The sequence below is a fragment of the Amphiura filiformis genome, chromosome 4 (assembly GCF_039555335.1).
Source record: "Amphiura filiformis chromosome 4, Afil_fr2py, whole genome shotgun sequence".
In the NCBI taxonomy this organism is placed as follows: Eukaryota; Metazoa; Echinodermata; class Ophiuroidea; order Amphilepidida; family Amphiuridae; genus Amphiura; species Amphiura filiformis.
Genome location: NC_092631.1, coordinates 82,542,364 through 82,568,781, shown reverse-complemented (window position 1 = coordinate 82,568,781; position 26,418 = coordinate 82,542,364). Strand labels below are relative to the sequence as shown.

At 36.8% G+C, this 26,418-nt stretch overlaps 2 protein-coding genes across 2 annotated transcripts in view; both read left to right on the top strand.

Annotated features, from left to right (window-relative positions):
• Positions 1 to 10,731: 10,731 nt before the first annotated feature.
• On the top strand, positions 10,732 to 13,752 carry LOC140149955 (uncharacterized). Its single transcript, XM_072171963.1, has 3 exons — positions 10,732 to 10,904; positions 12,387 to 12,487; positions 13,593 to 13,752. The coding sequence occupies exons 1-3, from the start codon at positions 10,757 to 10,759 to the stop codon at positions 13,671 to 13,673; spliced, it is 330 nt and encodes a 109-aa protein (XP_072028064.1). The 5' UTR covers positions 10,732 to 10,756; the 3' UTR covers positions 13,674 to 13,752.
• A 9,341-nt stretch (positions 13,753 to 23,093) lies between these two features.
• LOC140149954 (uncharacterized) overlaps positions 23,094 to 26,418 on the top strand; it is an 8,816-nt gene continuing 5,491 nt past the window's right edge. Inside the window, exons 1-2 of the mRNA XM_072171962.1 lie at positions 23,094 to 23,248; positions 23,772 to 23,856. Coding sequence (XP_072028063.1) covers positions 23,105 to 23,248; positions 23,772 to 23,856 — 229 coding nt within the window. The 5' untranslated portion in view covers positions 23,094 to 23,104. The remainder of the gene's footprint in view (positions 23,249 to 23,771; positions 23,857 to 26,418) is intronic.

Genomic DNA, 26,418 nt, shown 5'->3' with positions numbered 1-26,418 from the left:
ATGACGTCATCTTAATTTAGAGGGCGCAATTGCAGCAAAATTGCGCAATCCTATATTTACATCCGTCGTCATGTGTTGAGCTTCATATTTCACACGCTTTGAAAACTTTAATTTATTTTTCTTTTGCTTCAATTATCTTTTTTGAATCATTAATTTATCATTACCATTTAACTGACATCATATTAAGTAATTTGTTATTTTTGCAAACTTTATGGCGCATAATTTATTATCGGCTTATTATTTAGGAGAGAGTGGGTATTTTTAAATAGTGGTCCATTTTTTTAGTGTCAGATCCCATCGAAATTAAAGTGTACAAAAACAGTAAAATTATGTATAACTAATATAGGGCCTAATTATCTTATAAGTCATTAAAATAGTCATTAGGTATTTTAAAATGAAAAATTTGCCAAAAACAAGGAAAACAGCAGAATTGACAAAGCGCTTGGGAAACAGCAGCATTGACAAAGCGCTTGGGTGCAGATGTTTTGAGATGAACAATTGGCAAAAAACAAGGAAAACATTTTTATAAAATTTCTTCAACATTCGGGAAATTGAGATTTTATAATTGGTGGGTAAATGATGTATCTTTCCCGGGGACACACACATAAATGGTCTGTACGCATGCGTGACCAAAAAACCAAAAACGAGTAAAAAGGGGTGTTTTTTAGGCAAGGCATAAGTTACGCGCGTGACGCATTTAGGGTCTTAATTTCTTAAAACACTGATTTTCAAGAATACGGGGTAGGCCTATAGTCTTCTGAAACTGAACAACTTGTTTAGGGTACCTTTTCAAATTTTTGGTAAATTATGAGTCCAAAAAGGCGGTAGGCCTACATTTGTTGTATTTTTACTAACCAAAAACTCATTAGGGGGTAAATTTTATATTCAATTACCTATATTAAGCTATTTTTGCATTTTTCTCAAAAATTATATAGCGCATTGGTGACAGGTAAGATATGTATAGGGGCAAGGACTACAACTACTGCACTGAAAATTCAGCAACTCAATGCAAGTAGTTATTGATTTATTGATCAAATATTGGTTTTCCCTCATTTTTGACTGTAACTCCACAACTGTTGTCTATGTTGAAATAAAACTTCCAGTAGTTGTAGTCCTTGCCCCTATAATATACATAGGCCTATCTTTAATAATTGTCACCAATGCGCTATAATTTTTGAGAAAAATGCAAAAATAGGCACAAAATTGGCCAGGGGTGTAGTACCCCTTAAAGCCTTAATGTACGATCTTATAATATGATTTTTTTTTAAACCTGATTTTTTTTGCATATTTGTAATGTTTAGGCTTGCACCCAACTTGTACCTAAATGGAATCGGCCAAATTGGTTATCTTTGTAGGTCAACAGAGCAAAGTTCGAAATATTATCATAATTTAAAAATTATGATAATAATTATGTCCTCCCATAGAACTGCGTTTTAAATGGCCAAAATAACCAGTGGTGTTTCTTTCACTTTACCTTGTTATTTCAACTTAAAATGGACAGCAGCCCTTCTCGTCAGTTATTACTAATATTATTTCAATATTTTGAATAAAGAATAACAAAATCAAAATTTGACGGAAATCGTACATTAAGGCTTTAAGGGGCTAAATTTGCTGGTAGGTAAAAACTCATTTAGGGGTGTTTCAAAAAATTTGGTCACGCATGCGTACACTATCATACTTGAGTGGCCCCTGGGGATATCTTTGGGGCCCGGCTTTGGGGTTTAAAGTCCGAACTCCGAAGTTTACCGTTTTCTAAAATCCATTTTCCGTGGTAGGCCTAATCCGCGTTGTAGGCCCTACAATTTATAAATCCATTTATGAATAATGCTTAAGGGATCTGGAATGAGCGTTTTGAGCGTTTCGACAGTATTTTTTGTGGGACATGAGAGCACATCAGACATATCGAATTGCATTCTGAACACGAAGAATGTCTTTCTGATATCAAATAATTTTCATTTTTTTGAAATTCACGATATAGGCCTATCATATAGGCCTAATACAAAAATTACAAATTTTATGACAAATTATTAAAATTTGATATTTTTCACATTTTTGATATAATTATAACAGTCCTCGAAGTAAATTTTATAAATCTAATGATATATTCTTTGTATGTAGCTGGGAGGAAAAGCCGGCGATCGGGCAAATTTTGACCTTTCATATTGAAGATATGGATTTTTTCCCCAAAAGACCTAATTTTTTTGGTGTTTTGGGGAAAAAAATCTATATCTTCAATACGAAAGAACAACATTTTCAATTGATCGTCGGCTTTTCATCCCACCTACATACAATTTAAGTATAAATCATCAGATTTATAAAGTTTACTTCGAGTACGGTAGGCGTATACTGTTAAATATCAAAAATATTAATTTTTAATCATTTGCCATAAAATGTATATTACATTGCGATTTTCAAAAAATCAAAATTATTTTTATATCAGAAGGACATTCTTTGTATTCAGAATGCGATTCGATATATGTCTGATGTAGGCCTACTATATCCCACAATAAAATACTGTCCAAACGTTCATACCCCATCCCTTAAAATGTATAAACAATGGTTATGAATGATATTAATGTCACAATAAAGTGTTCAATATCGCGATTTATATGTTCTGATTGGAATATCATCCCGATAATAAGCCGACTGTCACGATGTTTGGATGAATGGGGTTCTAAGTATAGAAAAAAGGGGGAAAGGAGAGAAAAAAAGAAAAGAAAGTGAGAAAAATTGAAATTGCACGTAATTTATTAGGCCCATGTAAGTAACATGTGGGAGGGGGAACTTTCTGAAGGGTAGAGCACGCGATATCAAACTAGTGATTGACAAGAAAGAAAAAAAGAAGAGAAAAGGTTACATTGCACGTTATTGAGTAGGCTCAGGACAGCAGTAAGCCTAAGTATAGACCTGTGATTATTATAGGCAGTGCTTAAAGGTGGGTCCTTCGCCCAAAAGCCTGTGAAAATTAACTGCCGGCCCGTCGATATGCAGGGCCCGTGACATTTTGTCACCCAAGTCAGTATTAAGACGGACTTAGGTCTATTACTGACTTTAACATATCAATCCATGCATGCTTTACCTGAAATTACGAGTCTGAAGTCTTATATCTAAGTGTCAGTGGACCAGTGTAACATTTTAAATTTTGCAAATTCATTTCGGGCCTTTTTGTTTAAGGCAATAATAGTGCAAAAATGATGCATCAATGCACCAAAAAAACATTTTCCAAATTTTAAAACTTTAATTTTAGTTTAAACCTAAAAAATACAGTCCCCATTTATCGGACGTTGAACGATCGGATATAAGACGCCTGCAGGATTATTAGCGGCCACAACGCATAGAGAGGCGACTGGGAATCGGAGTCCAAATCCGGTCATTTGTCGGACGTTGAACGATCGGATATAAGACGCCTGCATGTTAGCGGCCACAACGCATAGAGAGACGAACGAGAATCGGATCCCCAAATCCGGTCATTTCGGTCGGACTCGGACGTTGAACGATCGGATATAAGACGCCTGCAGGATTATTAGCGGCCACAACGCATAGAGAGACGAACGGGAATCGGACCAAATCCCACCGAATCTCTTGCCGGACTGGTGATTTTTCCACCGGATAAAATATTTTTGTATACGGTGATGTTCGTTAACCCAGTCAGTCGTAGTGTGACAGAGCCATAAGGGGCATTCGGTGAGAGCAAACAGTACAAATGACCATACGGGGACGTGCCGCAAATATGGGTAGCATTTTCAGCCTTTTGGTATATCAATGACCCTTTTTCAAAGCCTATTTTGCATATAAAAGCTTATAAATGGGTCCTTTTTTCAAAATATTCTCATTTTTTTCGGAAAATAGCCCAATTTTTCCTTAATCTACATGTAGCCAAAATTTTGGGAAAATTTTCAAAAACTATAAGGCAATTTGGGTTAAATTCGGCCGAAAAATTTAACTTTTGGTATATCAATGGGTCCAAATTTCTTGAAAAATTGGTATATTTATGGGTCCACTTTCAAATTTTCAGCGGCACGTCCATACCAAAACCAAACTTGAGTAGACCTACCCCCGGGCATTGGATTCAATGGGTGTCATTCATAATGCGCCGATTTAGATAGTGCATCGCCATCTACAAATTTATTCCAATATGGTTCAGTTTTGAAATTGTGAATATTTTTAAAGGATACTTTTTTGGCGCAATATTGATTTAGATCGCGAAGTTCTCTTTGGCTGCCTCGACCAAAACAATACTTCAACCCAAAAGCCCTTGTCGTTAGTTGTACATAGCGCCATCAAAAGTTCAATGCCCGTACGCAGGATTTCATTTGGGGGTGCTGATTTTGAAAAAGTGGACTTTTTTTCGAAGGGGAGGGGGGACATTTTGTGAAAAGTGGACTTTTGTCCCAAAATTTGGACCTTTTTTGTCCAAAAAAGGGTATGAATCGCTACGCTCGCAAATTCTGAAATTTTGGGACTTTTTGTCCCCGAAACCTATCGTCGGAAACTTTTATAATTATTAGCATATTGGGTATTTATGCTCGAATCAACATAACTAAAAATAGCTGATTATGGTTGAGGAATCAAACAGCCATAACATATATACTTTTTAAATTTTGACAGTTGACCGCTCCTTTCTTGTGTGAATTATACGAAAATGCCTCAATCAATGACAAAATATTTCTAATGTGAACACGGTCAAAGACGCCTCATAGTCATGCGCATGTGATTGCTGCTAAATGATCTATTAAAATCTAATCATGCGGTTTGCCAATGGAGTATTTTGGTAAAATTCTTACGTAGCGGCCACTTGTCAAAATTCAAAAAGTATATCATATCAGTTTTATTCCTCTGTGACATAAACTATTTAGTTGGTTCGAGCATTAAAATACTTAAAATGAGTTTCCGAAGATACCGTTCTTTCAGGGACACCAACACCATGTATGGAAGCCAAAAAGGGCCACCGACAAGTTGAGATAAATATACGTGCACTATTTAAAGGGGCATTTCGTGATCCACAGCCTCATCCCCCCACTTTTCTCAAAAAAAGTTGAGATTTTTAAATCACTGGAAACCTCTGGCTACATAATGTTCATGTACAAAATATTTCTTGCAGATTAATTCGTTTTGCAAAGATATCGTGAAATTTGAATTTCGTTCTGGTGCACCAGAACGAAATTACAATGCATTGTCTATGGAGCAGTGTAATACACATAATCATGCATAACTCGCAAACGCAAAATCGGAATCAACTGAAATTTTGGGAATAGGCTTTTTTCGTGGATATGTACTGAAAATGTCATAAAAAGAGGATGCTAGGATCACGAAATACTCCTTTAAATACTTCGAAGCATTTGTCACGCGGGTTATGCAAATACACTTTGAACATTAACCTGTTTGGTTTACTTGGCTGGTACCGCTGGTTGCCTGTCAGAATCAGCTATTATAGGAAACAATGTTGCATCCTAAAAAAAATCGTTAGCATAAAAAACCGATTGCAAGTATATTTCTATATAGTATTAATTTTAATAATATATTTGAAGTAATTAAAAAACTCTTTTGGCCAATAGAGGTCCATATGATCAATTTGTGAGAAAAATAAATTATGCAACGAAATAAGTAGTTTCTTCGTTTGTTTTACAGTTCAGAGTTGCAGTGGCTATAACTCAAATTTATCATGAATATTCTAGGGCCTATAACAGTTTTGTTAGGTTGAATTTGTTCATCATGCATTATGTGAGATGGTAACCCTGTTTCAATTCCAGTACTATCACGTGCTTCAAAGTGAACAGGCAAATAGTAAATATACCCACTGCAGCACAGACATAATTTTAGAGATAAGGGGATGAGAGTCCAGTGTTCAATTTGTTTTCAGTTTCATATAGCCTACAAGAATCTAATCACAAGTCAACAAATATGGCTGCCTACATATTACCAACCGTGTTGGTGTTGTTTTTGGGTGTCATACCAGTGTTCTGCCAACAAAATGAGCCTATACATTGCTGCGTGGATTCCAAGTACACCATCGTTGAAAGTAAGACAATAGTAGTTGTAAGTTATGTCTCATTTAAAACGTTAAGCTTTTGTACGACTTGAAATCAATAGCTTGATGAAGTTCAGATGAACGATTAGAAAACAAGATTTGTAATTTATAGCGACCGTAGGCGTAGGACATCAGAGAGGTTGCGATGCGATTCCCATAACGAATGAACGTACGCACGTACGTACGTACGTACGAATCAACATAAGTGCGTACTAATGAACGTACGTGCGTACGAATGAACGTAACGTACGTACGTACGAATGAACGGGCGATAGACGCAAGAAGTAAGGAACATCGCATCCATTATATCAACCCATGATGAGACACGATTTCGGAAAGGTGATTCAGTTGTCATTCTGAAATACCGTAAAACCCCGTCTACAAGCATATAGTGTACTTCTGATGAAAGCTACATTAATCCAGTCGCCATTATGGAGTTTGAGCAAATAAATTACGGATACAAGCATATACAAACAGGTATTATTTTAAGACCGATTTATTGTATTGGTATATTAACGCTTGCTTCGAATTAATTAAGCTTTTATAAAAAAAAACCACTGTATATGCTTGTAGATGGGGTTTTACGGTACACGGATAACCTATTTCTGCTATGAATAACCTAATAAAATTGATCTGCTATAGTATTATTGCTATACCTATTGTGTTTTAACCCTAACACAGGAGTGGTGCAAGGAACTGTGAATGGTTCTCTAGTTTATGCACAGATGATGACGCAAACGGTAGCGACTGACAATGATCAAAGACTACTAGGAGGTGAAGGTACATCTACGGACCCATATGGAAACACTTTTGATTACAAATTTATTGAAAATTTTGAATTGGTAAGATTATGATATCGACAACTCCATTAGCCTTTTCGAAGTATGGCGCACACAAAAGGAGGACAGTCTTCAATCTGGGTAAAACCCGCGACCCGGCAAATTCAAAAGACTTTACCCACTTCGTGCAACGCCGTCCTAGTATTGTGTCCGCCATATCTCGAAAAGGCTAACCTGTACAATATGTGGGTCTAGAAATTAAAGGGGCATTTCGTGATCCACAGCCTCATCCCCCCCACAAAAACCAAAAAAAGTTGAGATTTTTACACCACTGGATACCTCTGGCTACATGATGTTTATGTACCAAATATTTCTTGCAGATTAATTCGTTTAGCAAAAATATCGTTAATTTGAATTTCGTTCTGGTGCACCAGAACGAAATTACAACACATTGTCTATGGAGCAGTGTAATACACATAATCATGCATAACTCGCAAACGCAAAATCGGAATCAACTGAAATGTTGGAAATAAGCTTTTTTCGTGGATATCTACTGAAAAATGTCATAAAAAGAGGATGCTAGGATCACGAAATCCTCCTTTAATTCATAATCCTTCCTGGTGAGCAAGTAGCTCTTGAGATGATCAAAAAATCAATTTAAGACAAAAGTAGGCCTACCAGAGGATAAATGAGATCTCAGGCAGGAAATCAGGCTGTTCAAGCTCTGGGTGCATCAAGGCAAAGAATGGTAATATGCTGGTAGGGAAAGATGATGTAATGAAAAGATGGATTGAATATGTTGGGGAGTTATTTCACGATGTAAGGGACGGTTTGCCAAGCTTTCCAGATTCTATTGAGGGTCCAAAGATATTGCAGTCAGAGGTTCGATCAGCTATAAAAATGATGAGCAGAAATAAGGCTGCTGGGCCAGATGGAATTGTTGTTGAAATGATTGAAGCATTAGAGGATTATGGAATTGAGAAACTGACAGGAGTCATCAACAGAATGTATGATGATGGGATATTTCCGGAAGACCTGAGCAAATCAATTTTTATTGCTCTTCCCAAGAAACCTGGCGCTGTGGATTGTGAACAACACCGTACAATTAGCCTTATGAGCCATGTTACAAAGATAATTCTAAGAATCCTGTTACTCCGTGCAAGAAGTAGAATAAAACCTGAGATTGGTAAAGAGCAGTTCGGCTTTGTAGAAGATGCTGGTACCAGGAATGCGATTTATGTCTTGAGAATGATAACAGAGAGAGCGGTAGAGATGCAGAAGGATGTTTTCATGTGTTTCATTGACTACTCAAAAGCCTTTGACAAGGTGAGATATGATCAGCTTTTTGAAGATCTTGGTAAGCTAGACCTGCATGGAAAGGATCTACGACTGTTGCAGAACCTTTATTGGAACCAAACAGCGTGCATAAGGGTGGATGGAGATTGTAGTGAATATACAAGCATTAAGAGAGGAGTCAGACAGGGATGTGGGATGTCACCAGATCTCTTTAATTATTACAGTGAGCTGATCCTAAGGGAGCTAGAAAAGGAAAATGGTCTCGGTATAGGTGGACATAACATCACGAACATAATATGCAGATGACACTGTCCTATTAGCTGAGTCTGAGGAGGATCTGCAAAGGCTTCTCGATGTGGTGGTTCAGGAAAGTGAGAGGAAAGGTTTGTCGTTAAATTGCAAGAAGACAGAATGTATGGTGGTATCAAAGACTGAAAGCCCAACATGCATATTGAAGGTGAAAGATCATAGAATTAAGCAAGTTTCCTCCTTCAACTACCTTGGCAGTCTAATCACAGAAGATGCCAGATGTATTAAGGAGGTTAAGAGAAGGATTGCACTGGCTAAGTCTGCGTTCTCAAAATTAGACAAGATCCTAAAAAACAGTGCCCTCAGTATAGACCAGAATTCGGGTACTCAACTGCTATGTCGTCCCTGTATTAATGTATGGAAGTGAAGCATGGTCAATAACAACAGACATTAAAAGAAGATTGGAGAGCTGCGAGATGTGGTTCCTTAGAAGAATGATGAAGATCCCGTGGACTGATAAAGTGTCTAATGACGATGTCCTAAGTAGAGCAAATGTGAACAGGAAGCTGTTACGTGAAATCAGAGTTAAGCAGCTCAAATTCCTTGGTCATATCCTCAGAAAGGATGGTTTCGAGAACCTAGTATTGACAGGAAGAATAGAAGGAACAAGGAGCAGAGGCAGGAAGAGAGTGATGTGGTTATCAAATCTGAAAGACTGGCTAAAAGAAAGGGGAGCTGAACATAAAGCGACAGAGCTTCTGGAGATGGCTTATAACAGAGAATTGTGGCATGACATGATCGCCAACGTCTTAGGATATGGCACCTAGAGAGAGAGAGAGGCCTACGTAAAGTTCCACTTTTTGAATACTCTAAACAGAAATGTATAACTTGATACTTGCAAATCAAAATTCAAACTGATGATACGATAAAGTATATAATATACGGACATTCAATTTCAACAAAGATTCATAGTTTTTTCCTTTCTTTTTTCCCTTAGGGGTACGGTTGGTATATTACGAACGGTATCTGCACATCGTTTGAGTTTGCGGGTAACATGCCTGATAATTGCATTCCATGTGAGTAAGGGGAATGGGGGTAATGACTGATATTTCGACAAACATTCGCGTTTCCCTTTTACGTTCATGTTAACCATTGTTTCCCCATTGTCTCCATCTAAAACTTAAATTCCCCTTCGATGTCCCAACAAATATTTCAGATTCCCCTCTTAACCCAGCAAACACAAAACGTTTTCGACATCATTCGCAAAAGGTTATAAAAGGTTGTCAGAAAACGTTTAAATGTCGGGTTATATAAAGGGTATATTAAGAGTATATAAAACGTTTTCATAACCTTAAAAAACATTTGTTGATAATCTACTGCTCAACAAACAAAAATGTTTTACAAAAAACGTTTAAATGTCGGGTTATATAAAGGGTATAAAAACGTTTTAATAACATTCCAAAAACATTTTTGAAAACTTGATACAGAACATTCTAAACAGAATGTTATTTTGGGGGTTGAAAAAATATTTTGCGAAAAATGTTTGCCCAAAATATTTTCAATAACGTTTTAAAAATGTTTTCATGACCTTTATATAACCCGACATTTAAATGTTATTAAAAGATTTTGAAAAAAACATTTTAAGAACATTTCTGTGCTTCCTGGGTTCAAATATTTTAACATAATGTTATTTAAGTATTGACACAATATTTGGCAAAAATGTTTGCAAAAATAGTTTACAATAACATTTTTTGAAAACATTTAAAAATATTGTTGTAGTGTGTTTTCATGACCTTTATATAACCCGACATTTTAATGTTATTAAAACGTTTTTACCTAAACCAAAAGCCAAAATATAACTTATTTAAAACGTTTTTAAAACGTTTTGTGTTTGCTGGGAAGTTCCCACAAAAATATTTACTCATATTCTCCCCCGGGGTAAATATTGACCGGTCCCTTACCATCTAAGTCATTTCGTGACTATTTTTATGATCATTTCAAATAAACAGTTTTTTAAGGCTAATTATGTGTCTGCTGGAAAACTCGCATGAATTATGAAGGACTATTTAAGTTATAGAGGTGTCCAATGTACATATTCAAAATAGTGTTTTTCTAATTCTCCATCCCCTGCGGTAAATGCTGACCAGTCCTTTCGAAGAACACTCAGAATTATTCACGCACATCAGGATGTATCAAAATAAAGTATACAGTTCGAAAAATGCCACTAGATTTAAAAAAAGTATGAGTTATTTGGTCAAATACTTTAGTTGATAGCTGAATCAACATCATGTCCTCCCACATCTGTAAAATCACTCCCGTGTGACCATTAATAAATGTATATAACGTATATTTTTCTCTTTTTATAGATGATCGTGACATAGAATATTTAGGTCCCGTACGTTACATGGGATTTGTTCCCTCTCAATCATGGCGGATGGTTTTATGGCCTGATCTCGGGGCTCGTGGTATAGCGGAACTGATTGTAACTGAAGATGGATGTATTCCAGTAGCTTACTCATTCCGTGGTGAAGATAATTCTCAGAATCCTCCAAGTAAGATATCAGAGATCTGATCGTCTCTATCTAATGATCTCACACCATAAAATAGAAAATCTGGTCAGGATCTCTCTGACAATACTGCGTACCGCAGTTCTAAGTTGTGATTATTTCAGGCAAGGTTAAAAAGATTTTCATCAGGTCTGTTTTTAAGAGCCGAGTCGCTCCTGTAAAGAAGAAAACAACCCTCCCCCCAAAAAATCCCATTTTGTATGCAACCCTATGGAGCTGCATCCGCTAGTCGCAAGGGTCACTATTTTATATAATAGTCCGAAAAAACTCCAAACCTAAACCTAAAAGGGGGATATGCATATGCTACCTATATATTTTAATGTAGACTTTCCACTTCCCGGTTCGCGTATTAATGTGTCTATATACACTGCAAAAAGCGTGTTTAGGAATTAAACACTTTTCTTGCACCACATTCTAAACATGCTTGATTCCTAAACCCTATACACCTATCCGACTTCGCCATTACTGCGGTGTCCCCGATGTAAAACTGCGGTGTCCCGAGGTCGGGGGTTCTATCCATTATTTATTGTGTGCTATACAGAATTGTACCCGGGAATTGTACACAACAGTGATATTCAATACACAATCATGAGTATTGAATTACGAATTAAATCTCCTGCTCTGGTACATCTGTGTTGCCGTCAATAGAGGGCCAAATACAGTAAACGCTTCTCGGATTGGTGTATAGTGGCAGCCAGCCCTGATATATAGCTACTAACCGCTCCATCTCGGGGGCACTTGACGTGATGGGGTGTGCAGACAGCGCACTGCAAAAGTGTGTTTAGGAATTAAACACTTTTCTAAACACTATCTTGCACCATGTTTTTAAACATGTTTAAATGCTACACATGTTTAGGAATTTGATGGGTATGTGTTTAGGAATTTAACACATGATGTTTTGGAATTTGACATTGGTTTTTTAGGAATAAAACACTTTTCTTGCACCACATTTCTAAACATGTTCGATTCCTAAACACCAATGTCTAAACACATTTCTAAACATGTTTGATTCCTAAACACCAATGTCAAATTTCCTAAACACAGCCCATCAAATTCCTAAACATGTGTAGCATTTAAACATGTTTAAAAACATGGTGCAAGATAGTGTTTAGAAAAGTGTTTAATTCCTAAACACACTTTTTTGCAGTGTACTGTCTAAACATTTGTCCTAATTTCAACCATTGTTGCACAGTTGATACATTCCAATCTGTTTATGTTCAACATTACGAGAGGGAGAAGGGAGGGAGGGAGAGAGACGGGGTAGGGGAGAGAAAGGGTGGGGGAAGGAGGGGAGGGAGAGAGAGGGGAGGGGAGAGAGAGAGGGGAGAGAGAGAGAGAGAATGAATAAATAAATTTCCTTTTTATATATATGTAGACTTTCCACTTTCTGGTTCGCCGTACAAAAAGACGAGAAACGAAGAATGTGTCTACACTTTTATGCTAATTTCTACCATTGTTTTTACACAGTTGACAACTTCCAATCTGTTTATATGTTCAACTTCACGAGAGGAATAGATGACACCGATAAATGGTTTAAGTTGCCTGATAACTGCGCACAACTCACAAAGGTAAGCAGGATATAGAGGCTGCATGGCCGTTTCAAGTTTCCGTTAGGCCGAGTAAAAAAAAAAGCAAGTTTAGCGTCCCCGCCCTCCTCCTTTTTTGGAGATTTTTAATATTTCTTTTTATTTTGTAAATTTTTATTTATAACTTTATCTCAAGATGTTTGAGAAGTTGAAATATTTTATACATCATTGCATTGCTAATGTATAAGACATATTTCAGTTTTGTGATCACAGGAGTGACCTACCTTCCAAAACAACAAAATAAAAAGTGCCTCCTCCTCATTTTCGGATCATCATTCACAAATGCCGAATACACAAAATAAGGCGTTAAAATATGGGTATTTAGAGCATTTTCGTAAAAAAAGCCCCTCGTCCTTCCCTTTTTTCAAAACACCAGGACGCTAAATATGTTTTTATTTTTACTTGGCCTTATAATCCAGCCTTTTTTGACTTGGGGTATGCGCGTTTTAGGCAGTATTTTTGCCCAACCAGAACACTTTTCGATTGAACTCCGGATGTTTGTTGTGACGTGCCGCTTGCAGAGTAGACTGTCCCACAGTCTGGGTTCCATATGTGGGTAAATAATTAGAACTAAAACCACATTCTCCTTCACTCCAAAGATTAAAACAACACACCACTAAGCCAGCCCTAATTTTAATGACAACAAAGTTATAGTGCTCCTAGAGCACTGTGTGTCGACGAAAACTCAATTAATTTACAGACCAACTTGTTTATTTTTTTATAATAGCTCTCCTAAACCATGTATCGGGTTTATTTAATGTTGTATAATCTACATTACCAGTCGTTCTCCATGGACCCGAGGGAGGGTCTACTTGCAGAGTCCCTGTGACTTTGGCATAATAATAATGACTTTGTCAACCTGCATGGGTCCAAATATCATCACTTTATCGTATTTGATTCGTTTTCTAAACCCAAGTTTTGAATTTGTGAAAATCGCGGAAAGGTCTTAGTGAAACACTGCGCACATTTACTCCGAATTCAGACCTTTTTAGGATATGCCCTGCACAATTCTGCGCGACTGTTGAACATGTACTGGTAGGTCTAAGTGATGGTTAAAAATATGTTTCTTACATTTTTATATTTTCAGAACAAAAGATCAACCGGAAAGGGTACACCGCCTTTTTATCCACCCTTCTTCAAAAGAGGAGGTTATAGGATACCTCGTTAATATGTAATTTGATTGAATTAATCATCCTAATTGAAAGACTCTGAAATGTGAATGATATTGATAATGATAATATATTTTTACAGTAAGCCTATTTGAAATGTAAATGTTATTGTACTGACGGTACTGACCATTGCGTTTAGCGCGAAATAATATTGAACATTTCACTACCCTTTAAGTTTTGGAAGCATCTTTAATGCACAGTTTACATGGAGACTCTATTGCTGGAAATTTATTTCCAGCAAGGGAAAGTCCTCGTGTATATTGGTAATTTTGCCAGGCAATACCCCTGGACCTCTGACCTTTCATAGTTTCCTCAAAATAGAACCGGGGCTATTTTTCAAGACAGTACTACACTCTCCTGAGAGTTTCTCTGGAATGTTGATGGCTTTTACACACTTTTGTTATGTATTTACCTGGTTATGGTTTTATAGGTCACATAGGGGGGCCCCAGATATAGTTGATTGAGGTCACAATTGCTGGACTCTATGTCCCCATGTAAATTGCATCGCCAGGGCAAGTCATCCATCAAAATAAAATTTATGGTTATTATGTAGGCAAGGGTAAAGTCTCCATGTAAATAGCGCTTAAGGGATCTGGAATGAGCGTTTTGAGCGTTTCGACAGGATTTGTTGTGGGACATGAGAGCACATCAAACATATCGAATTGCATTCTAAATACGAAGAATGTCTTTCTGATATCAAATAATTTTCATTTTTTGAAATTCACGATATAATACAAATTTTATAGCAAATTATTAAAATTTGATATTTTTCACATTTTTGATATATAACAGTCCTGAAGTAAATTTTATAAATCTAATGATATATTCTTAAAGTGTATGTAGCTGGGAGGAAAAGCCGACGATCAATTGAAAATTTTGACCTTTCATATTGAAGATATGAATTTTTTCCCCAAAGACCTTATTTTTTTGTGTGTTTTGGAAAAGAAAATCCATATCTTCAATACGAAAGGTCAAAATTTTCAATTGATCGTCGGCTTTTCATCCCACCTACATACACTTAAAGTACATATCATCAGATTTATAAAGTTTACTTCGAGTACTGTTAAATATCAAAAATATCAATTTTAATGATTTGCCATAAAATGTGTATTAAATTGCGAATTTCAAAAATCAAAATTATTTGATATCAGAAGGACATTTTTCGTATTCAGAATGCAATTCGATCTAATGTGCTCTAATGTCCCACAATAAATACTGTCCAAACATTCATACCTCATCCCTTAACATCAGTTGAATTCTCAAATGTGTTTTAAAATCAGTTTAACTGTTTCATATGATCTTGGAGTGGTTGTTATCGTATATCTGTTCGTTCCCGGTTCTGGCACTCCATGTATCTCATGCTCGTCGGCGAACTTTGAAACACCCCCTTTACATCCCATTTCGCAAAGTTTTCAGGATAAAAAACCCCTATCTTTAGCGATTTAGTGATTTTTTTTTTGCCTTTCAACATCGGTTTTCAACAATGTTCTTTTTTCGCTAAAACGTACCGCTTTCTGACGAAAACGCGTACGATACGCCAAAGTAGGGCACCCGCGGTTGTATGCGTCTTATAATGGATGCGATGAAATGTGAAACTGAGATGATTTGTGCATGGGATTTTTAAATGACGATTAATGAAACTACGATGATTTATGCATGTGATTCTTTATCTGAACCCTCTCTAATTTCGCGAAATTTCCGACGAGCATGAGTACCCGCGGAGGCACGGAGTGCCGGACCCTGGGATTCGTTTCTGTTTCTGTCTGCAGCATTTTGAAAAGAAAAAAACATGCAAATAAAGGTTATATTTAACTTCGGTTATAGGTATGAACATGGTATTTTGTTGGTAGCGCCCGTTCCTTTAAGGTAGTCCGAGGTCAATTCATTATGCATGGACCGTGAACCCCGTTTGTTTTGAACGGGCAGTCAAAGATGCAGTATGGGTAATACGAGCCGAACAACGGTCTCTCAATGGGAACGGGGCGTTAGAGGTGGTAGAGAGGTTGCGATTTCCAAACGTACGTATTGAACGTACGTGGAATCTATTCAAAATCACTCTCCTGTGACGGGATTTTGAATAGATTCCACGTACGTTCGAGGCTACGTTTGAAAATCGCAATCTCTCTAATCTGTCACATGGTTAGTATCGGGTTGAGATCGGTCATCAAGCAGGCTCGCCAATTGAACTCGGACGAACCCTAAGGGCTATCCACCCAGCTGAAGGCCTCAACGTCGATGGTTCCATCTAACCAAAAAGTGAGTTTTTTGCTGGTTGACCAGATTTAATTACTTTGAACCTTTCCCAGATGACTGAGAGAATTGATGAAAAATACAAACCTTCCCTCTTTTCCCTCCCCTCCCCCATTCCCCTCAATTAGGGACCGATCGTTATTTACGGCAGGGGGAATGGGCGTTTGGAAAAATATCGAGAAAAAAAATCGCGTTCCCTCTCGCGTCCACTCAAAAGTCTCGGATTCCCCCTTGTTTTCCCTAATTTTTCCATTTAAAATTCAACAATCCCACCTCCTGGTTCAACAAAAAAAAAATTTCGCGTCTCCCCCCCTCAAGACCCCCCAAAATAATGCCCATTCCCCCTGTCGTAAATAACGATCGCTCCCTTAATGTTGGGGAAACTGAATCCAATGTTAATAGCTGTCTTCAACATTGAATTAGGTGGTGATTATAGTATGCTAGAGTGTGCAAATATTATTTTCCTTCATTGTAGGCCTTCCTGTAATTCCTTATACTCTCACATTATTTTGAACATTTTCTAAAGTTTTTATATTTTGGTATAGTGAGTGAAAGTAAATATTGTATGGTGAGTGAAAATGATAAACGAATTGATAAAAAATAATAAATACTTTGTGAAGTCGCTTTATTGTTCAATTGAAACCGATGTTCTTTGTTTAAAATCGCTTAATTCGTACGACTAAGGTTTGATGAAAGTCGTGGTTTATAACAATTTTTCAAATTTGTTCAATTTGGAATTCCAAGTGAAGCAAAAAGGACAATACATTCTTCTGTCGATTTGCTGAAGTCTGGTTTTTGAAACACGTCTGTCAATGTAAACGGGGACCGACAGATAGAGCAACCTTTTATTTGTGGCTTGTTTCCTGAGGATTCGAGTAATATGTGAAAACAGTACAGTTTGGGGAATTGTCACCTGTGCGAGGATTTATACGCAAAAGATATATAAATTCAAGTGAACAGTGGACTTCCATAAACAGTGATTTTCGTAGAACAAATGAATCAGGATTATATATCAGTCGTCCGGAACATTGAGTGCCACAGAACTTTATAATTAAAAGAAGACTGCCGGATAAGTAACATTCCATTTTACTTTTCATTAAAGATTCAGATATTGTTAACTTAATCAAAGAGTGTGTTATGTTTTGCATTCTGAAGTGAATTTAGGTAAAATGTGTTTTTGGCCTTGAGTCATTGACGACTCGTAACAATGGGCTTTTTATGGGGGTTTAATCTGCATAAGTAAAAAGTGTTAATTTCTTGAAAAAATAAAATGAACTCTAATAGATATAGATATAAATTTGTAGGCGGGGTTTTCAAATGTCGAAATGAAATGCGTGCAATTTTGATTGGCGTGAATTACAAAACATCCAGTAAGTTGGACATATTGTGATTAAAAAAAACTGGTGTTGGAGTCGTGTGAGGTATGAAGGGCTTAAAGTAATGTTAGAAAGTTTGTTTGAACAGAAAAAAAAGAAAAGAAATAAAAATAACGCAAAAATCAACCTTATTAAGTTAAAGTCAGTTTCAGAGCTGGTGCACTTATCTTGCATTGTGTGCTCCTATTCAAAATGCATGGTACATCGTGGACAAATAATGAAATTGGGTATCGCAGCAAAAGGACTCATAAAAATTAAACGGTAGAAGCGAGTCACTTCATTTTTTCACAGAAGGTGACTATTGAGTGTGGCATTTATAGAAACTTTCAATAATGGGAAAGTTGAACTTTGTTCTTACATAAATATCGATTCTTTGCTCTATTGCACTGTTTTTGACTCACCCTGTAGACTGACATGATATTGAAATCAGATGATCATCTGACGTCAGTAGGCAAGAAGGGAGGGGTGGTCTACATGTCTCATTATTTGGAATGCTTTACCCTGAAGAAGTTAGAGCTACTTCTGACAAAAACTTGACAGTTCGAAACTTGTTCGACGGCGAACCTGATAAAAAATGTACTAGTTGTTATGAACTCCAGTCGTAAAACCCTAGGTTTATCTACAGGAAGTCAAAAGTTGCTAGTTTACATCAACTTACAACATGGTCATGATCTACATGCATTGGCGTAGCGTCTTAGGGACATAGGCCTACAATCAAAATTTGACAAATTCCCTGAAAAAAAAACAAATAAAAAAACCCCTCAATAGCCCTCAATAAGCATAATGAGACCACGTACCTCTTCCTCATTCAGTCCCGGTGCCTCAATTGGATCAATCAAACACTCCAAGGCTTCCACACGCTTATTATATTCGCCGAAACGAAACGAAATGAGATTGATTTATACAAAAATCAGGGATGGTTCTTCCATCTTAAGGTAGAAATGATCTCGTTTCGGCGAATATCAATTGGACCCCCTAATTAATATTCGACGAAACGAGGTCATGGAAGAACCACCCCTGATTTTGGTATAAATCAATCTCATTTCGTTTCGTTTCGTTTCGTTTCGGCGAATATAATAAGCCCTTCCACACCCATATACACAACCCATACAACCTAACAAAACAATTTGGGCTAAAACACACCCCAAATTAATTAAATTTGTAATACAGAATCGCAAATTCTTGTGCACCATACCTAATTTTCACTGGGCCAAAATCGCAACACACTTAGAACCGTTGTCCCCACAGAGAGCACCAAGAAAAAGGTTCTCCAAGGGTTCTTAATGATAAGTTCAAGAACCCAAAAATATTCCTTATAGAACCAAGAATATAATAATACCTTTAGACCTCTTTTGGAGACACCCCCCTTCTATGGTCATCTTTGATGACCGGTCCTACCCCCAGGTAAGGTGCTGGTGTAAATATTATAAAGGCCTATATCTAGTACAAGGAACTTATACGATGTCCTCATTCACAAACTGATATAGTTAGGCGAAAACGTTCAATTTGGTGACCACTCACATGCTAGTAAGGTTTGACAATTGATTGGACTTCTATGGACCATTTAGAAAAAAAATAGCCACCATGTCGATCGTGAAAATCCCGGCATTTTTCGCTAGAGGCCAAAATCCAAAATGGCCGCCGCCACCATTTTGAAAATTTAAGTTTTGAACCAGAGCACCTATAATCATGCACAAAGACACTTTTTCGGATATGTCGAGTACAAGGATTCCGATTCTGACATTAGTTTGACATTACGGCATCATTTTCACCCAGAAATACAAGATATGGTGGCCGGCATCATCTTGAAAAATTTAGTTTTGAACAAGACTAGGACCTAAAATCGTGTACAAAGACACTTTTTTTTTTAATTCGACCACAAGGATTTCAAATTTGACATTACTTTGACATTACGAACTCATATTTACCCAGAAATCCAAAATGGTGGCCGCCATCTTGAAAAAAAATAAGTTTTGAACCAGATTACCTAAAATCGTGTACAAAGACACTTTTTCCGGTAAGTCGACCCCAAGAAATCCGAATCTGACATTAATTTTACGTTACAACATAATTTTTGCCCAGAAATCCAAGATGGCCCCCATTTGGTAGAGCGTAAATGTGATTTTTGAATGAGAGCAGAAGCATAAGTGTGTCATTTCCGCCTTATCTGGGGTTCATGTCCCTTAAATGGGGTTTAAACTGCCTTATCTTGGGTTTACATCCCTTATCTAGGGATAAGGCGCCTTATCTGTGGTTTAGACGGCCTTATCCTGGGTTTACGTTCCTTACCTGTGGCTAAGATGCCTTAACCTTAGCATATCGCAGTCTAAACCCAGATAAGGCATATAAACCCCAGATAATGCGCCGTAGACCCCAGATAAAGCAGTCTAAACCCCAAATAAGGCGCCTTAACCCTAAATAAGGAACATAACCCCAGAAAAGGCATCTAAACCCCACATAAGGTGCCTTAACTCTAGATAAGGGTTGTTAACCCCAGATAAGGGTCGTAAACCTCAGATAAGGCATCGAAACCCAAGATAAGGTGCCTTGAGTTCGTAATGTCAAAGTAATGTCAAATTTGAAATCCTTGTGGTCGACTTATCCAAAAAGGTGTCTTTGTACACGATTGTAGGTTCTCTTGTTCAAAACTAAATTTTTCAAGATGGTGCCGGCCACCATCTTGGATTTCTGGGTGAAAATGATGCCGTAATGTCAAACTAATGTCAGAATCGGAATCCTTGTACTCGACATATCCGAAAAAGTGTCTTTGTGCATGATTATAGGTGCTCTGGTTCAAAACTTAAATTTTCAAAATGGTGGCGGCGGCCATTTTGGATTTTGGCCTCTAGCGAAAAATGCCGGGATTTTCGCGAGGGACATGGTGGCTATTTTTTTTCTAAATGGTCCATAGAAGTCGAATCAATCGTCAAACCTTACTAGCCAGAGAGTGGTCACCAAATTGAACTTTTTCACCTAACTAATACTATCTGTCCATCGTATAAGACTGTTACCGTACGGCAGCGTGTTGAAGGAATATTACAGTCAAGAATAGGCTCCATTATTTTTTTATTCGGATCCCTCACAGTCTCCCAAAACATCAAAACATCAAAAGCGTTGCACGTATACTTACTTAAGACTGTCCTTTTTCACATAACGCGGACAGAGTAGGGCCAACTTGCCTACAAATGGTCAAATTTTGGCAAGAAATATCTCTGTGTAATCCTACATAAGTCCCACATCACATCGTTATCGGCGATCATGTTTTTTTTCTGAAGTTTGGCTGGTACCCACCAGCGTCATGCACGTGACGTGACACAGCTAAAATAATCGACCGGAAATCGGGGATCATTAAAACGTCAACAAATTTCAAAACACAGAAATCAGTAAACTTAATGGCGAGCGGTCCGAATTTTGAGCCATACAAGTTTACGTGGTGAACTAGGCCTATATCACTAAAATGAGCGCAAATGATGGGTCTACGATTAGCTCAGGTCGTTTGGGTGTAAACGCATGCGTTTTTTTTTTTTTTTTTTTATAACGGAGAAAAATTCTGGGGTTGGGGGTTGGTACAAACCCCTCGTAGTTCTAGGGTTAAAGACCCTCCCCGGAGGATAGCAGAAGAACACTTGAAACACCCTCTATTCTACGTTAGTCTTCCATGTCACGAGATGTCAACAAACAGTATCGACATAAATATTGACCTTTGCACTTTATCTTTGGTGCTCATAAGTTGTAATACTTTGTACCGTTTTGTCATACATACAAATAATTAGACACAATCATGGCGACTTACTGGCAAATGTTGATAGTGTTGGTGCTGTGTATTGCAGTTGAGGGGCAAAGATCGAACGATGCATTATGGCCACCGAAATGTTGTCTAGAAGAACAGTTCACTATGACATACCGTAAGTACACTATACAGTTCACCATGACATACACTATATCATAAATCCCTGCTTTCAATGAGGCTAGGACTCTTCATGAGGACTTAGTCGATCATAAATGTCTGCTTTGAATGAGGCTAGAACCCTGCATGAGGACTATGTCGATCATAAATGCCTGCTTTCAATGAGGCTAGAACCCTGCATGAGAACTATGTCGAACATAAATGCATGCTTTCAATGAGGCTAGGGTCCTACACGAGGATTAAGTCGATCATAAATCATAATGAGGACCCTTCATGAGGACAAAGTCGATCATAAATGCCTGCTTTCAATGAGGCCAGGACCCTGCATGAGGACTAAGTCGATCATAAATCCCTGCTTTCAATGAGGCTTTATTTTCGTAAAATACAGCCTGTCTCAAAAAAAATTGTGCAAGTGAAAAGCGCCCTCTTTGGCAATTAGAAAATACAGTTATGACATGATGCTTACATCAACGTCAAGGGCAAAATCATAGCTCTCAAATACCGTTTGTTCTATTCAATTTGCTCTTTTAATCTCGAGATATGTTTAGTTAACAACGAAAGGGTAAAATCACAATTGTGCCACTTTTACTAGGAATAGGGCTGTACATGTAAATCAATGTTGATGTTGACGCGTCTAATGCACTCCCCTTCGGGACTCGTGCATTAGACGCATCAACACCAGTGCGTGTGCATTATTATTTGTCTAATTTCATTAATTTGTCAAATTTCATGAACAATATTTGTTTGTCTTTTAACATGTCTTGAATGACAAAGAGAACAGTATTTACCATGGTAAAATCATTGACATGCACATGTATTTAATGTTACAGCAGAATGTGAAGTATTTATTTATCGTTTAATTTGTCGTAAGTGGAAAAAGAGAATCATTATACCTTTATCATGATGAAACATTTAAAACAATTTTGTATTGTTGTGTAACTTGTGTAATTGATGCATTCTTTTGATTTCACGAAGGAACTCTTGATAAACTTGATGCTATCATTGATTTACATGTACAGCCCTCATACCTAGTAAAAGTTGCACAATTGTGATTTTACCCTTTCGTTGTTAAGTAAGCATATCTCGAGATTGAAACAAGCAAATTGAACAGACTAAACGGCATTTGAGAGCTAAGACTATGCCCTTGACGTTGATGTAAGCATTATGTCACAACGGTATTTTCTGATTGCCACAGAGGGCGCTTTTCACTTGCACAATTTTTTTTGAGACAGGCAGTATATATTTCAAGAAAGGACAATCAATTTATATATATATATATACGAAATGCGTATGTTTGATTTTTGGCATTAATCTTTTTCGGAATCCTAATATTGAGTGGAATATAATTAGATGGTTTTTCATGTTTTTAATCCATATTCGCCCAATTGTTAAATTTGAGCCCTGGATAAGCGGCTATTTATTTTAATGCAAATTAACATTTGCCCCTACTTCCCTTTTCATGTTTTGATGATGTTCAGGAGGGTGCTTCAAGAGGCTAGAGAGGTTGCGATTTCCAAACGTAACATCGAACGTACGTGGAATCTATTCAAAATCCCGTCACAGGAGAGTGATTTTGAACAGATTCGATGCATACGTTTGGAAATCGCAATCTCTCTACTAGCAAGCAAATAACAATGGCGTTACAATTTTGTCCAGGTATACCCATTATACATTGACAAGTCTAAATGTTCAGCTCGTGGATACCAATGGCATTGGTCAGCATGTTATGATCTTTTCAAACAATGATATCAACATTTTCGGAGACAATGGGCTCCTGCTGAAAACATATTATTACTCAACAGAGTGGAGTATGTAAAGCATAATATTGAGAAAAACAATTATAATACTGTATTATAATTATTCCTTTTCCAATTGTGTAGGTGGTGTAGTGGGTGACATGTACTTCGGCGATTCTTTTGGTTATAGTAATTATGCTCATATGGTCTTCGACATTAAAAACCAAATGTCGGCAACTGACGGATTCGTCAAATTGTTCGACGGGACAACATACGCGTACAGGACAATCACAGATTACCACAAGGTAATAATATAAAAATATCAACTGGCCTAGTGGTTGTAAGTTCAATCCTGGACTTTATGTGAAATCTTTACTCACTATTCCAGAAAAATACAGCACTAATTATTTAGAATAAAAAAGTATTATCCTGTTTTGCCAAATGAAACAAATTTTAGTCCTTTTTTGCCCAAATTTGGCCCAATGTATGAATTAAGGACCAAAACATGCATATTTAGGGTGTTTTTCACATGCTAAAGACTTGTACGAAGTCTAATTTCAATTTATGCATTCTAATATTTGGAAAAGACAATCATGTTTCATTCTAAAACCAACAATTTAATTAGAATGACACAAAAAAGTGAAAATTTGAGCAAAATTTTGCCAAAAATCATGCTCTCACCCAATGACCCCATATTTTTTATATTTTGCTATCACCGAATGCCACTTACTGTGAAAATTTCAGCCCTACACCTATATCCATGTCATATTGAACTGCTTTATTCTTTGAGCATAATATTAACTCAGGCATTTTGTCATTTTCTTTTAGGAGTCTATATGGACAATCAGTAACAACTCATGTACTTGGGCAAAACAGGAAGGCAATATGGGCACAACATGCATTGGAGAAAACAGTAAGATAACATTCTCGTGCACACATGAAATATGAATATGTTACTTCAAATATAGGCGAGAGAACGGAAGAAATGAAAAAGAAAGAAACGTAGAAAGAAAGTAAGGAGAGATTGAAGAAATTTGATCATCATTCCTCTGGTCCCTTGTTGGAAATCCAAATCATGTACCTCTCTGCTGGCCTTTCCTTTAAAGAGTTATTTCCTAAGTCTCGTTATAATATAAAGAAAGAAGGAAAGAAAAAAAGAAAGAAAGAGAGAAAGAAAGAAAGAAAGAAAGAAAAGAAAGAAAAAAGAAAGAAAAAGAAAGAAAGAGAAAGAAAGAAAGAAAGAAAGAAAGAAAGAAAGAAAGAAAGAAAGAAAGAAAAAAAGAAAGAAAGAAAGAAAGAAAGAAAGAAAGAAAGAAAAAGGAAGAAAGAAAGAAGGCACATTATGGCACCCCATTGAATCCAATGTGACTTCAAGAAGCAAAGTTACAAGCATTTGATTAGACGAAGGTCCAGTTTTAAAAGTGACAAACGGGCCTATTCAAACCTTCACGGGCTAGACATCTGGTTTGAGAGTGGCGAATGGCTAATTTATGCGTGCCTTTGATTTAAAACAAAAGGAACAACTGAAACAAAAGAACTGACAAATGAAATGAAAGTTATGAAAAGTATAGAGAAGTAAAAATGTATTGTTTTAAATAAATCTTCATTGAAGAAACTGTGTTGTCTCTTTGTTGCGCTTGTTGGAATCATTTTGCGCCTTGTATAGGCAAATTTGTCACTTTTAAAACTGGACCTTCGTCTGTTCAATTACTTGTAACTTTACTTCTTGAGGTCAAATTAGATTCAATGTGGTGTCATAATGTACAGGATTAGGCAGTGCCTCTATTAAAAAATTAAAAACAACAAATATACCCCAATATTGTTCAGTTTTGAAATCATGATTATTTTTCCAAATGTAAGGATACTTTTTTGGGGCAGTATAGATAGCCGCTATAGCCATGCATGACGGAAGTAAAGTCTGCACAAAAAGTAACTCAGCTGTTATAAATACGCCTATAGAATCAGAACTAATAATTGTTTTCACAATATTTCAACATAAAAAGAAGGATGATTTATTTACGCGCATTTTGATACCCCATTTGTCCAATTTTGTTTAATATTGACAATACTGCAATGTTTTGAAAGAAAAATACCCCAATTTAAAAGTTGCATTTGAAGTAAGCGCGAAGATAATGGCGGGCTTTACGTGTTTACAGTGCTGGCATTATAACCATTGATCGCTGTAAACTGCAACTTTTAAATTCGGGTATTTTTCTGTAAAGCACTACTGTGTTGTTATTATTGAATGGCATTTGACGAATGTGGTATCAAAATGCGTGTAAATAAATCATCCTTCTCGCTATGTTGAAATATTGTGAAAACAATTATTAGTTCTGAATCTACAGCCTGTCTCAAAAAAAATTGTGCAAGTGAAAAGCGCCCTCTTTGGCAATTAGAAAATAACCTTGTGACATGATGCTTACATCAACTTCAAGGGGGTAGTCTTATCTCTCAAATACCGTTTGTTCTGTTCAATTTGCTCTTTTTAATCTCGGAATATGTTTAGTTAACAATTGTGCCACTTTTACTAGGGAATAGGGCTGTACATGTAAATCAATGATAGCTGATGTTGATGCGTCTAATGCAGTCCCCCCTCAGGGCTCGTGCATTAGACGCACCAACACCAGCGTGCGTGCATTATTTTGTCTAATTTCATTAATTTGTCAAATTTCAAGCAAATTGAACAGACTTGTCGAAGTTCATTAACCTATAAGTGTGCAATATTTGTTTGTCTTTTAACATGTCTTGAATGACAAAGAGAACAGTATTTACCATGGTAAAATCATTGACATGCACATGTATTTTTAAATTAAAATTTTACAGCAGAATGTGAAATACTAGTATTTATTTATCGTTTAATTGTAGTAAGTGGAAAAAGAGAATCATTATACCTTTATCATGATAAAACATTAAAAACAATTTTGTATTGTTGTGTAATTGATGCATTCTTTTGATTTTACGAAGGAACTCTTGATAAACTTGATGCTATCATTGATTTACATGTACAGCCCTCTTCCCTAAAAGTGGCACAATTGTGATTTTACCCTTTCGTTTTTAAGTAAGCATATCTCGAGATTAAAACAAGCAAATTGAACAGACTAAACGGCATTTGAGAGCTAAGACTATGCCCTTGACGTTGATGTAAGCATTATGTTACAACGGTATTTTCTAATTGCCACAGAGGGCGCTTTTCACGTGCACAATTTTTTCAGATGATGGTGGATGCGATATCGCGATTTTTGACGTCGCCATTGGATTAACACATAATCATGAAATCTTCACAAACAATTCTAAATTTATTATGTGGTGTCAAAGCAAAATTATCTTACTCTAAAACCGTTGGGGTTCTGCAAAGTACCCCACTGCAAGTATGTTAATTGTCCATTTATAATCGCTAACCGTGTATTGTGAATAGGGCTGTCAACCCTGTATCTTCGCCAGCCTCGTACGTCCGTGTTGCGTGTCCTATGCCGCC